The 13,131-nt window shown below is 40.9% G+C and overlaps 1 protein-coding gene across 1 annotated transcript in view; it reads right to left on the bottom strand.

Annotated features, from left to right (window-relative positions):
• Positions 1 to 13,131, bottom strand: part of LOC121307477 (myomegalin-like) — a 53,622-nt gene that overhangs the window by 8,700 nt on the left and 31,791 nt on the right. The window contains exons 33-42 of the mRNA XM_041239647.1: positions 9,687 to 13,026; positions 8,052 to 8,168; positions 7,067 to 7,673; positions 6,265 to 6,497; positions 6,108 to 6,159; positions 4,437 to 4,574; positions 3,682 to 3,887; positions 2,339 to 2,428; positions 1,367 to 1,699; positions 436 to 561 (exon numbers count right to left, since the gene is read on the bottom strand). Coding sequence (XP_041095581.1) covers positions 436 to 561; positions 1,367 to 1,699; positions 2,339 to 2,428; positions 3,682 to 3,887; positions 4,437 to 4,574; positions 6,108 to 6,159; positions 6,265 to 6,497; positions 7,067 to 7,673; positions 8,052 to 8,168; positions 9,687 to 13,026 — 5,242 coding nt within the window. The remainder of the gene's footprint in view (positions 1 to 435; positions 562 to 1,366; positions 1,700 to 2,338; positions 2,429 to 3,681; positions 3,888 to 4,436; positions 4,575 to 6,107; positions 6,160 to 6,264; positions 6,498 to 7,066; positions 7,674 to 8,051; positions 8,169 to 9,686; positions 13,027 to 13,131) is intronic.

Raw genomic sequence — 13,131 nt, 5'->3', positions numbered from 1 at the left:
GTCATAAAAGCACCTGTAGACACTACACAGACCATTGCAATGTGACATTGAGAATTTAGAAATTGAATGCAATTCCTATGGAGAACTCAAATTACTGTCGGCTGTCCAAAGTTACAGCGCACAATGTATTCGATAATGACTACTAAAGCAATACTTTCCTTGTAGACAGTCCTGTTTATTATTTTCTCTGTTAATGGTAATGTTTTATTTATTTTAATGGTCTTCCTGCAAAGAACATGTATGTATGCATGCATGGGCTGGAAATAATGAATAGTGTCTCTCCAAGAGAACCCATGATCAGGAATGCTTTTTTTGGGGGTAAGGAATATCATGTGACATGTTAGGGTCAAAGGCTTGAAGCATAACCTTACAGACGAAGGGTCGAGTTATCCTGAAAGAGGTTTGTGGGATGCAATCGGCAGAAGAAAAGCTAACCTGGGTCCGGTTCAGCTTCGGCCAGCCTGCGCTCAAGCTGCTCCCTTAGCCGGTCATTCGTTCGGATGGACTCCTCTAAGCGCTGCCTCAGACTACGGATTTCCTGAAGATGTTCTGCAAGCAGGTCTGTATGGAAAGCAGCAACATAAAAGCAAAGCCATGTATGAACACTTACTTTTGAGCCATATCTTACGGCATAGTAAGTTTCAGTCAATACCAGAAGCAAAGAAGAGCGAGATGTGTTTCAACTGCTGTGACTACAAGGAGATTAGCGTTTCACAGAAAACAGAAACCTCAACTGTTTCTAGTTCTTTACTCCTGAAATAAACAAAAGACTGTAATAGGGGCTCCCAAGTGGCGCATCTGGTAAAGGTACTCTGCGTGGAGTCCAGGATGCGCACTACAGCCAGGCTATTCCAATACCGGCCGTGTTCGGGAATTCCCAGGGGACACAACACAATTGGCTGAGCACCGCCCCGGGGGGGGGGGGGGGGGGGGGGGTGGTAGGTGCCTGTCTACAAGCGTCCCAGAGCTGCACGGCGAAACAGACGGCTAACGGCACACGTTTCGGAGGACACGTGTGTTCGTCTTTGTCTCTCCCAAGGCAGTGCGGGGGGTTGCAATGGTGAGCCAGGCTTACAATTGGCGAGTCCAAAAAAGAAGGACAGTGTAATACTGGCCATACAGACAAAATGTAATTTACACAATTACATGTAATATCTAGAAAAACACTGATCATTTTTCTATAAATTTCTACATAATGCATTTCATAAATTAAAGTATCTGGAAAAAAGTGCATAAGTCTAGACTTTGTTATAGATGACCTCATTTATAAACTAAACACCTGCTAAAAACTAAAAGAAAGCAGTCTACTTAGTTTAATTTCTTACATGTTTTACCTTAATTGCCAAGTACATGCTTGAGAAAGTACCTGTATTCACCAGTCCAGACGGCTCATTCCTGCTTTCTGTCAGTCCTGCGCTGGCCCTGTCTTCTCTTGAGGACCTGTCCAGAGGTTTAGGTGACAAGCCTCTCTCTCCCCCGGTGTCCTCTCTGTTCTTGATGATCGAGCGGTGCAGATCCACTTCGGTGCGCAGAGTCTCATTCAGCTGCTCGCTGTTTTTCAGCTTCTCCTGTAACAAGCTGTTCTCTTTCTGCAGCCCTTGTAAATACTGCTGCTGGGCCAGGCTGCCTTTAATTTCCAAGATCGGTGCGTCGGTGGAGAGCAGCGTCTGTGACTGTCTGCGACTGCCAGCTCCATTCTCTGCAAAAAAGGTTGAATGACAGAACTAGGTTGTTAGCTTGTTTAATTTCCTTAAAGAAAAAGAAAAAAAAAAACTTTGATTAAACAGTAATATATTGGGAATGTTTGTGACCAATAAGAAAAGCCACCTTAAAAGCCTCCATCACTTTTATAAATTACTGCAACACATAAATGTTTTTATAAGACTGTATGTATACAAAATTAATTTGTATATGGGAAATATTTTGAAGAAATAATGAATATAAAATAAATTGACATACACTGTACACTTACTACTATGTAAACACTAACATCTATAGCTGGTCTACATGTGTCTGGCAGCAGTTAAACGTTAAGGCAAAATTCTAAACGTGGCTAATTTTTACAATCAAAACACCCTTAGAAATAATTTCTACAGAATTTAGCATTAAAAATAGAAATAAGAAAATATAAAATTGCTACAATATAAGAAACAAATGTTGATCAATATTGATAGGATTATAAATAATGATGTGGTAATTTATTCCAAGTAAATACTGATCCAAATGAGACAAGTTTATATTTTTCCCCAAAGATAGGCTTGAGTGATTCTCCTTGCTTATCCAATACTTAACAATCTTTCAGACAACGTCGTAACGTTTGAGCTCTACAAATACACACCTTTACCCGGAACAGCTGCTTTCCCAGTGGAGGCACTGATAATACCAGGTGGCTGTGCAGTCTCCTGCTGAAAGTAAGGCAGTTTTGTCCCTGTAACCACAAAGTTCCAAGGTTAGGATGACTCACACATTATTGTTCAACAACAGCAGACAAAGTACTTTTTTTAGTACATGCCAAACAGATACCTTCACTATCTCTGAAGTTTAGCTTGAAAAGAGACAGATATACTTATTATAGGAATGGCAGGTTATAATAAAACTACTTCCAGTTTGAAAAATGGCAGATCCCACAAAAATGCACTTTTTTTTTACTTAATATATTTAAATCAGAAAAAAAAGTGCCTTTCTTCAAGCACTCTACAATGTTTACTGAGATTAACAGCCACCCATGTACAATACCTTTGCCTTCATCTTTTGCAGCCTTAAATATTTTCTTCCATTTTCCACGTGAAGCAAAATTACGCATAGCCTTATCTTGCTCTAGGTCCATTTTCCGATAACCAGTTTCTAATCTCAATACTAGCTCACTAGAGGAAGTAATGAATGTTTCCAATATAAACCTCCCTGTGTCCTCTCGCATGTCACTGTCAGCCCACTGCCATAACAGCAGCCATTGTTTCGAAGGAAACAATTTATGGATTAGAACACTGGCAATAAATAATGTATTTAAGTGCTTAAGGAAACACAACACCAACCTGGTCTTCAGTGCTCTTTGTTAAGGGTACCGATTGAATTCCAACAATGAATATTAACAGAATGGAAACGCTTTTAAAAGCTGAATTCCAAAATGTTTTTTTTTTTTTTTTTTTAAATCAAAAGATTTAAATAAAGAAACATTGTCAACATTGGAATCTGATTACCATATTAGTGGAGATTCTCACTGATTCCAATCAGCTAGCTCTAAACCACAACATTCCACTTAAGTTGTTTAAAAATTCTCATTCCCACAGTAAAGAAATCATGATCAAGTACAAAGAGAGGGTTTGACACTCGCACTAGATCTCAACCCTGTCTTGGGTTTCAGAACCCCCCTCAGTTAAGCATATTATTTAAAAGGATCAGGAGCAGTCAGGCCTGTTATTTTGTTCCACCCCTATTGCTGCAAGAACAACTCCTATTTGTAAACCTGTAGTCTCATTGTAGTGTCCTTTTCAATCATTTCAATAAAACAGTGTTACCCTGCTAGACCCATCTAGCCCTACCAACGATATAAACGGTTTCAGTAGCTTCTTCTAAAGAAAGATCATGCATAGTTTAATAAAGGGTTCTTAGATGTCATTAGCTCAGCCAAAAGTACTACCTAATAAATTCCCATTAGACCTTTTCCAAATCCCTACAGCTTACCTTCAGATGCTCGGCATTGGCCGTATTTCCCTTCAAAACACTGGAGCGCATGCAGAGCGTCTGATCTGTTATCCAGAGTCCTATTTCTGTCGGAAGCTTCTGAATCAGAGGAGTTGTGGCTAGTAGACAGCTCTATTGACTGGCTCCTGATCTGCAGCTGAAGCTGCTGGATCACCTTATTCTTCTCCTGCACCTCCCTTGAAAGCCTACAAGGATTATTAGCAATTATTAAAACGAAAACAAGAATGGAACTCCATCCACTTCTCCCTAGCCATATTTTTGTTGATGGAACTTTTGCCAAAATACAAAGACAAATAGAATGAGGTTAAATGAAGAATGTATTATGGGTTGCAATTATATATTTCTGACTTAATGTACCACTCCCAATTGGCAAAATCAATCTGAATATTTAATCCACCCTACAGTACAGATGCACCAGACAGTCAGTGCCAGGCTTGACGGACTGAGCCGCCTGCAGAGCCCCAGCAGTCTGGAGAGCTGAGCCAGGGGAAGAGGTGGATTAAATAGGACAGTGACAATGAATAATATTATAACGCATCAACAGAAAAATGGTAGGGACATTTAAAGGTTTAAAATGTGATAAGAATGCAACAGGAGTTTTAAGTATTTCTTTAACTTAAATGTATATATTTTAAGCTAAGTATGTGACAGATGAACCCAGGGAAAGGCAGAACACCAACACAGCCAGCATGCATTATCTCCAGTGAAGACTCCAAGCCTTGGTGCAAACTTACACATCTAGCTGTTCCTCCGTGGCTTGGGCTAAGTTCTGGTTGTGTCTCGCAAGATCTTTCAGCTGCTTTTGCAGCTGCCTCCTCTCACTGTCAAGTTGTTTTCGGAGGTAGGTTATTTCATGCTTTAGGCTTTCAGGACTAACCAGTGAGAAAGAGAAACACTCTTTGTTCATTGAAGTAATATTTTTAATGGCAAGACAGAAGACACTGCATACGCATGCAGACTCCAGAAACTTTGTACAGTTTAAATTCATGTCAAAAGAGAAAAACAATTACCAGCATAGAAAAGCTAACTTGATTCCAGCATGCATGTACATAACCTGTGCCCAATTGTTTTACTAGTTTCGCTCCCCAGTTTAGAATGTTTATTATGTTCTCTCAACAGCTCAGGAGAAACATCCTCCGATTCCACTGCCAAGCCAATCGCCTCTTTACACCCAGGAGCTCGACAGAGGACCAGCCCCTGGAGGCCAAAGGCCAGTCCTACAGGTGTCCTCTTGAGCTCACCAGGCACCAGGCCAGTAGGGGCCGCTGTAGCTTTGATGTAGTGACTCAGTCTCTACCAATTTTTCCTACAAAGCCCCTCAGGGGCCCCAGAGCAAATGTGAGGCTCCAGGTGGAACCCCCAGCAAAGATCGACACAAACCTAAGCTTCCCTGACTGTATGACCTACCCAGGGGCGTACCAAGAGGGGTGCGAGCAGTGCGGCCGCACAGGGCACTGACCGGAGGGGGTGCCTATTGGCTGATGAATAATGAGTAAAAAAAGTGTGAAATAACAATTCAAAACAAAAATAACATGACTAAAGAAATGAAAGCACTTTATTATTTGTCAGCCAATCGGCACCCCCTTCAAGTCATTTTTTCCCCTCCCAATCATTATTGCAATAACATGGAAACAAAGAAGAAACCATCAGGAGCCGAGTACAAGATGACAAAGCAATGCAAACAAAAGGAACGCAAACTATCAAGCCAGTGGAAGAACTGGCTCCAAACCCACAGTCAGAGGATGCTACAACGTCTCAACAAGCAGCGCAGGGTGAGAACAATAACAAATATTTGTGGAGAGCACTTTAAGTGTGTGTGACAGTAATGTCTTTCTCATATTAATCATGTAGATTAATGCACTACAGTATAAACTAAACTGATGTGAAAAATAATTTAAGAACATCTATATTAACCAGGCATTAAATAAAACTTATAAATCAAGAATGAATACATTGCAAACACACAGTACTTACTTTAATGTAGCCTAAAGTTAATAAAGAAGTTACCGTACATTGCAAAATAGAAAGCACATTTGCAGGCTCTAGGTTTTCTTTCTATTGGTGCATTTCATAGAACATTTACAGAGATTTTGAACCCCCCCCCCCCCCCCCACCCCCTTTTTTTTTTTTTTTTTTAATTCTTTTTTAATTCGCTGACTGCATGTTCTGGGTGGGTGCTGGATTTATATCTCGCACAGGGTGCATCAAGGATCGGTACGGCTCTGGACCTACCCTGTACACCACTTGGCCGTGCCTTTACCAGGTGAGCCACTCATGGACGCTCTGCACATTCTGATCATAATAGTTCATTTAATAAAAGAATAAAGAAAACAAAATCCACAAAAACAGTATTACTGTTTACGTTTTGTTTGAGTGAGTGTTTCAGGTTTTTTAAAAAAGCATACCTTTCTGCAAATTCAAGAAGTGTGTTGTCTTCGTTGTCTGCATACCCACCCCCTGTAACAGAAAAATAAATATAATACTGCGACTTTACCTGTACAATGGATAAACCACCACACAACTGCAACAGACTTCAACCAGTGCGGTGTTTTGTTTGCTCACCGCACTCAAGCTGGTCTTCTAGCTTTTCAAGCACTAAAAGGCTCTTGTCCAGTTGCCCCCGGAAAGCTTTCCCCACATAGTAATCCACATCACTGGCCTGCAGTAGCTCTTCAAAGGACCTGTTGAGATCCTCCAGCTGGTGATGGTGCAGCATGCCCAGGCTGCGAGAATCCTTCATCTTCTGCCTGAGCTGTGACAGCTCTCGAGCCTGGGACTGCACCAGCGAATCAAACCTATTGAGAAGTAAAGAGAACACACAGTTAAACACCACACAGGGCCATGAAGTTACTTAACTACTTCTCTATTCCCAACTAGATTAAATGTTTCAAAGACATTCCACATGGTTTAAAATATATAGATACACAGCCCAAAACTGCTACATCTCTATTGACAAGTCACTCCATATTGTCAAGTGCTATCGGCACAGAATCCTTGCATTTACCACTTTTAGATGTGTTTCATTAGCCCCAGTGTACAGGTAACAAGCTCAGGTTTGTCTTATTAAACTCACAGTAAAACCAAGAATGGAACTGTTTTCAATATCTCCCTATAATCAATCACACCGCTCTTTAATTCTTACTTCACATCTAGTCAATTCACAATCTCTCCACCTTCTCACTATTAGGGAATCCCATTGAATTGCATCAACCACTTATTTTGAGGGGTAATTGCAGGATACCTACAAATACGCTGTTAATGCAATCCTGGGCGATTCACCAGTAAAACCCACCTGTTATTACGGTGGGGTTTAGGCTGATCAAAACGACCACTTTTAACTTTTATATTAGAATACTGTTCTCACCTAGCTGGGGATGCTGATCTGATTTTTGATTGAAGTTGATGCAACTGTTCCAAAATATTCTTGTTTGAGGCCTTCTCCTTGTCAAGTTCAATCTTAAGGCTTGCTATCTCATCCTTCAGCATCTGCTTGTCTTCATCATCATGGCCTAAAGGAAAGTTTCCAATCTGGCTGTGGTCTTGGCTAAACAGACCCAAAGACTTGTGAGAACACATCTCTTGGCCATCCTTTTCTAAATCTCCATGTTCTTCCTGGAGCATCACTGTGGTCTGCTGGCCTGGTTCTGACCCAATGGTCAAGAGATCACTTGACAGGGAGTTTCTACGGTGAAGACTCTGCAGGTGGTGAATAACCCTCTGATAATTCTCCAGTTTTGTTTTCAGTTCCATAACTTGCTGCTTGAGCTCGCCCAAGTCGTCTGTAAAACCATAGTCATCATAGATTTGCAGGCTCTTCGTGCTGATTTTGGGTGAGCTCAGACAGGGAGAACTTGGATAAGAGGTTGACGAGTTTGTATCAAGATTCTCCATAGAGAAGAATTGTCCATCTCTTTTGAGCAGGGATGGGAGGCTGGCTTCATTCATGTGTTCTTTAAGCCGATTATCATTTTCTGCAAAACATAAAAAATGTATGGATTACTGTATAGTTTTGTGACAAATAAATCCAACAAGCGAAAGTGCATTTAGCTACTGCAAATGACATGTTGTCTTTACTTTTAAATAACTGAAGATGTGTATTGATTTAAAGTCAAACCACCAGAATCACATATTGCAAAGACAAGGCAGTACAAAAAACATGTAGCAAAGATAACAAAACATGCAAGGTAGACAGCAGAGATACTATGCAGAAGAATTTATGAATTGGTTAATTAATTACAAAATAATCATTTTAGTTCTTCTGATTTGTAAGATCCTTGTCTAGGAAGAAGTGTTAACCACACAACATGCCATGTAATTTGTTGATTAGTCTCGATGGGCATGTTTTCTACCTGTACTACGGTTTTCTTCCCTATCCACTTCATTTTCACTCTTTCCACAGGTTTCGTAACCAAGGTCTTGCAAATCCACCTGAACCTCTTTGTCATCATGTTCCAAAGAAGTCCCGGCTACAGACAACACACAACAAAATAGCAGAGTTCAAGACAACCAAAGCATGGCGTAATCCTTTTTAGAAAAGATGTCAAAGTGTGGTAGCATGTAATAAACTACTTACATTTCAGCACAGCACAATCTAAAGCCCCTTTCATACTGGCATGCTCTGCCCGGGTCAGGACCCAGTATCATGTGGGTCGGGTACATGATTTCACGCTGCTTTTGCTAAAGCAGGGTTGACCAGGGTGACAGACACAAGTACATAAGTGCACAATGAGCGTATCAATGCCCAAGAAGCAGATGGTTAAGGACGCTTCCATCCCCACTTCTCTGGATTGAACCGTCAGCCCAAATGTTGACTAGAGCAAATGTTTCATCAGTGCTGCAATCTGGCTCATGCTGTGTCTCAAATCAACTAAAATATGGCTAAAACTAAATAAATGAAAAGAAGAGAGAAACAAAAGAAACGTTCCTTCGGAAGCGAAACTTTCACGCAGGCGTGGCTGCTTGTTCTTCCGTCGGCTCATGAACGACCGTCATGCATTTTGTCTCAATCGATCCGGGTCAATGGCGTTGACCATCTTGAGGTTGGTTGATGGGACCCGGGTCAACCCGGGTACAACCAAGGTATGCGATTTCACACTACGCGAGATTGTGACCCGGGTAGCCAGAACCCGGTTCGGGACCTGGGTAGGACTGCCAGTGTGAAAGGGGCTTAATATTATTTTAAAGTATGCAATTATCCTTTGCCAAACTGTAACAATAGCAAGTTACTGGAATTCAAATGTACTGGTTAAAGTAAGTACCATGCTACCAAGATCAGAAAAAAAGATATGGATGATTTAGGCTTTACCAGACAGCACCTGAAATCAGTTGAGGAAATTGAGGTCTATGTTCTTTACTTACAAATCAAAGTGATTAGAAGATTTTGGAGAGCAACAAGGTAGCAATGCCTGTCTGTCACAAGGCAGATAGCTGCTGTTTTGGAGAAGCATCTGTAATGGTTTGGCCAAGTATAAGCTTTGATGGCTGCATTTAATTGAAAATGCCAATTTATTGCTTTATGATAATATAGAGATGAGACTTTTTGCTAGTTCTATTAGCCCTGACTTGGTGTTTATGGATAACTAGTGTTGGGTATTCAACCAACACATAAGACTAGCCATTATGCTCACCAGACTGGAACCCTAATGAATATGCATGGAATGTTTAGAAAGACATGGTTTCCAGTAAAAACTTGAATCTATTGATGCATGTAATTTACCAATGCTCTCACAATTGACTGCTTATCAGCAAGCTGTTTGTGGAGTTTTACATTTTGAATCATTAATGGACTTAACAGTCTTTAAATGAATGAATTAATACTCGTGCAATATTCATTTTAAAAGCTGACCCTAACGTTGTTTGAGTATACATATTGGTTGATTGAAAAATGAGATAAACCTAGAAAGAACAGACTTGTTCTACTACTAAGTTCATATACTTTTATGTCTAAAACTACACTATATGAACAAAGACTTGTTTTTGCTTACCTTCACACATTGTGTGATTAGAATTCTGATGTGCTATGGTGGAATCTGCAGTGCACAGTCTTTGCAGCAGCTCCTCGTTAATTTGCTTTTTCTGCTGAAGAGCTTTCTGGAGCTGGTCTACCTGCTTTTGAAGGTCCAAGTTTGTGCTCTGTTTAGTTACAGCTCTGTTAGCACTCAGATGGGTTACGGCGGACTCCACTGTGTGTAGCCTTTGCTGAAGTTGCTTGATAATTTGTGTCTTCTCTTGTAGGGCTTTTTGCAGCTGATCTACTTGCTGAAGGTGGTCTATGCCTGGGTTCTCATTCTTTACAGCTATGTTGGGATTCAGATGGGATGTGGTAGATTCTGCTGTGAATAATCTTTCCTTCAGCTTTTCGCAAAATTGGTTCTTTTCCTGAAGGGTTTTTCGAAGCTCATCTACCATTTGATGAAGGTGTGTGTCTGGGTTAGGATTATCATTCAGACATTCTATGGTAGACTCTGCCTCACGTAATCTCTCCTGTAGCTCTTTGTTAATTTCAGTTCTCTCCTGGATGTCTTTTTGACGTTGATAACATTCCATTGCAAAGGTGGACTCTGCTTCAGATAGCCTTTTCTCAAGTTGTTTGTTAAGTTTATTCTTCTCCTTTAGGGCTTTGTGAAGCTGCTGCAGGTCCAGGTTAGTGTTTGTACTAGCTGAAGTTCTGGTTTCATTCAGAAGTTCTTCTGTAGCACATAGTCTTTCCTTAAGTTGTTTGTTAACTTCACTCACCTTCTGAAGGGCTTTCTGCTGCTTCTCTACCTGCTGGTGAACTTCCAGCTCTGTATTGCTATTTGTTACACCTCTATTAGCATTCAGATGTTCTATAAAAGATTCTGCCTTGTGTTGTCTTTCCCGCAAGTCTTCGTTAATCTGATTCTTCTCCTGAAGGGCTTTCTGCAGCTGCTGAAGGTCAGTTTTTGTTTTAGCTGAAGTTCTCATCACATTCTGACATGCCTCTGATCCAGACAGCTTTCCCTCAAGCTGTTTGTTAAGTTCATTCTTTTCCTGTAGACCTTTCTGGAGTTGATCTAACTGCTGATGACAATCCAAGTCTGTGTTTAGACCAGTGGAAGTTTGGTTAGCATTTAGACATGCAATGGTCAACTGAGCTGCACGCAATAACTCTTGTAACTCTTTGTAAACACAATTATTCTCTTGAAGGTCTTTCTGAAGCTGATCTACCTGTTCATGAAGATCCAGTTTTTTATTTGGACTAGCTGAAGTTCCAGTAGCATTGTGGGCCTCTAGGGTAGATTCTGCTGTCTGTAGTAATTCCTGAAGCTCTTTGTAAAGTTGTTTCTTCTCCAAAATGGCTTTCTGAAGCTGATCTACCTGCAGATAAAGATTGACATCTGTATTCTGATTAGCAACAGCCCTACTAGATTTCAGATGTTCTATGGTTGACTCTGCTTTGTGTAGCCTTTCCAGCAAGTCTTTGTTGATTTGATTCTTCTCATGAAGGACTTTTTGCAGCTGGTGAAGGTCATGGTCTATGTTTGTACTACCTGAAGCCCTGTTAGCATTCAGAACTGTTAAGGCGGACTCTGCTGCAGACAGCCTTTCCTCAAGTTTCTTGTTAAGTTCATTCTTTTCCTGGAGGGCTTTTTGCAGCTGGTGAAGGTCTGTGTTTTGACCAGCTACAGTTATGTTGGGATTCATAACTGTTATGGTGGACTCTGCTCCAGACAGCTTTTCCTCAAGTTGCTTGTTAACTTCATTCTTCTCCTGCAGGGCTTTCTGAAGCTGGTCCACTTGCTGTTGAAGGTCCAGATCTATGTTCGGATTAGCTACAGCACCATAAGCATTACAATGTTTTACTGAAGACTCTGCCTTGCGTAGTTTTTCCAGCAAGTCTTTGTTGATTTGAGTCTTCTCATGAAGGACATTTTGCAGCTGGCTAAGGTCCAGGTCTGTGTTCGTACTAGCTGAAGTTCTGTTCACATTCAGAAGTGCCTCTGTGGCGCACAGTCTTTCCTCAAGTTGTTTGTTAAGTTCATTCTTCTCCCGAACTGCTTTCTGAAGCTGGTCAATCTGCTGGTGAAGTTCCATATCTTCATTCAGATTAGCTACACCCTTTTTACTATTTACATGTGCTATGACAGACTCTGCTCTGTGTACTCTTTCCAGCAAGTCTTTGTTAATCTGATTCTTCTCCTGAAGGGCTTTCTGCAACTGGTGAAAGTCCAAGTCAGTGTTTGTACTAGCTGAAGTTCTCTTCACATTCAGACGTGCCTCTGCTCCGGATAGTTTTTCCTCAAGCTGTCTGTTGAGATCATTCCTCTCTTGTAGAGCTTTCTGGAGCTGTTCTACCTGCTGATGACATTCCAACTCTGTGTTTGGACCAGCTGAAGTTTGGTTAGCATTTAAACATGCAATGGTCAACTGAGCTGCATGCAGTAACTCATGCAACTCTTTGTAAAGGTAATTCTTCTCCTGCAGGACTTTCTGAAGCTGAGCTACCTGTTGATGAAGATCCAGTTCTTTAATTGGACTAGCTGAAGTTCCAGTAGAATTCTGGCGTTCTAGGGTAGATTCTGCTGTCTGCAGTAATTCCTGAAGCTCTTCGTAAAGTTGTTTCTTTTCCAAAATATTTTTCTGAAGCTGATCTGTCTGCAGATAAAGACTTGGGTCTGTATTCTGGTTAGCAACAGCTCTGCTAGATTTCAGATGTTCTACAGTAGACTCTGCCCTGTGTAGTTTTTCCAGCAAGTCTTTGTTGATTTGATCCTTCTCATGAAGAACCTTTTGCAGCTGGTGAAGGTCCAGGTCTGTGTTCGTACTAGCTGAATTGCTGTTCATATTCAGAATTGCCTCTGGAGTGCCTAGTCTTTCCTCAAGGTGTTTGTTAAGTTCATTCTTCTCTTGAAGGGCTTTCTGTAACCAGTAAAGATCAAGGTCTGTGTTTGTACTAGCTGAAATTCTCTTCACGTTCAAACGTGCCTCTGCACTAGACAGCCTTTCCTGAAGTCGACTGTTCAGTTCATTTTTCTCCTGAAGACCTTTATGGAGTTGATCTACCTGCTGATGAAGTTCCAAGTCTGTGTTTGGACCAGTGGAAGTCCAGTTAGTATTTTGATATGCAATTGTCAACTGAGCTATGCTCAGTAACTCGTGTAACTCTTTGTAAAGGTAATTATTCTCTTGAAGGTCTTTCTGAAGCTGATCTACCTGTTGATGAAGAGCCAGTTCTTTATTTGGACTAGCTGAAGTTCCAGTAGCATTGTGGGCCTCTAGGGTAGATTCTGCTGTCTGTAGAAATTCCTGAAGCTCTTTGTAAAGTTGTTTCTTCTCCAAAATGGCTTTCTGAAGCTGATCTACCTGTTGATGAAGAGCCAGTTCTTTATTCGGACTAGTGAAGTTCTGTAGGGTAATTCCTGAAAATTCTGAAGCTTTGTAAAGTTGTTTCTTCTCCAAAATGGCTTT

This window comes from Polyodon spathula, chromosome 56 (assembly GCF_017654505.1).
Source record: "Polyodon spathula isolate WHYD16114869_AA chromosome 56, ASM1765450v1, whole genome shotgun sequence".
In the NCBI taxonomy this organism is placed as follows: Eukaryota; Metazoa; Chordata; class Actinopteri; order Acipenseriformes; family Polyodontidae; genus Polyodon; species Polyodon spathula.
Note: the sequence above shows the minus strand (reverse complement) of the source record. Positions and strands in the feature narration are given on the sequence as shown.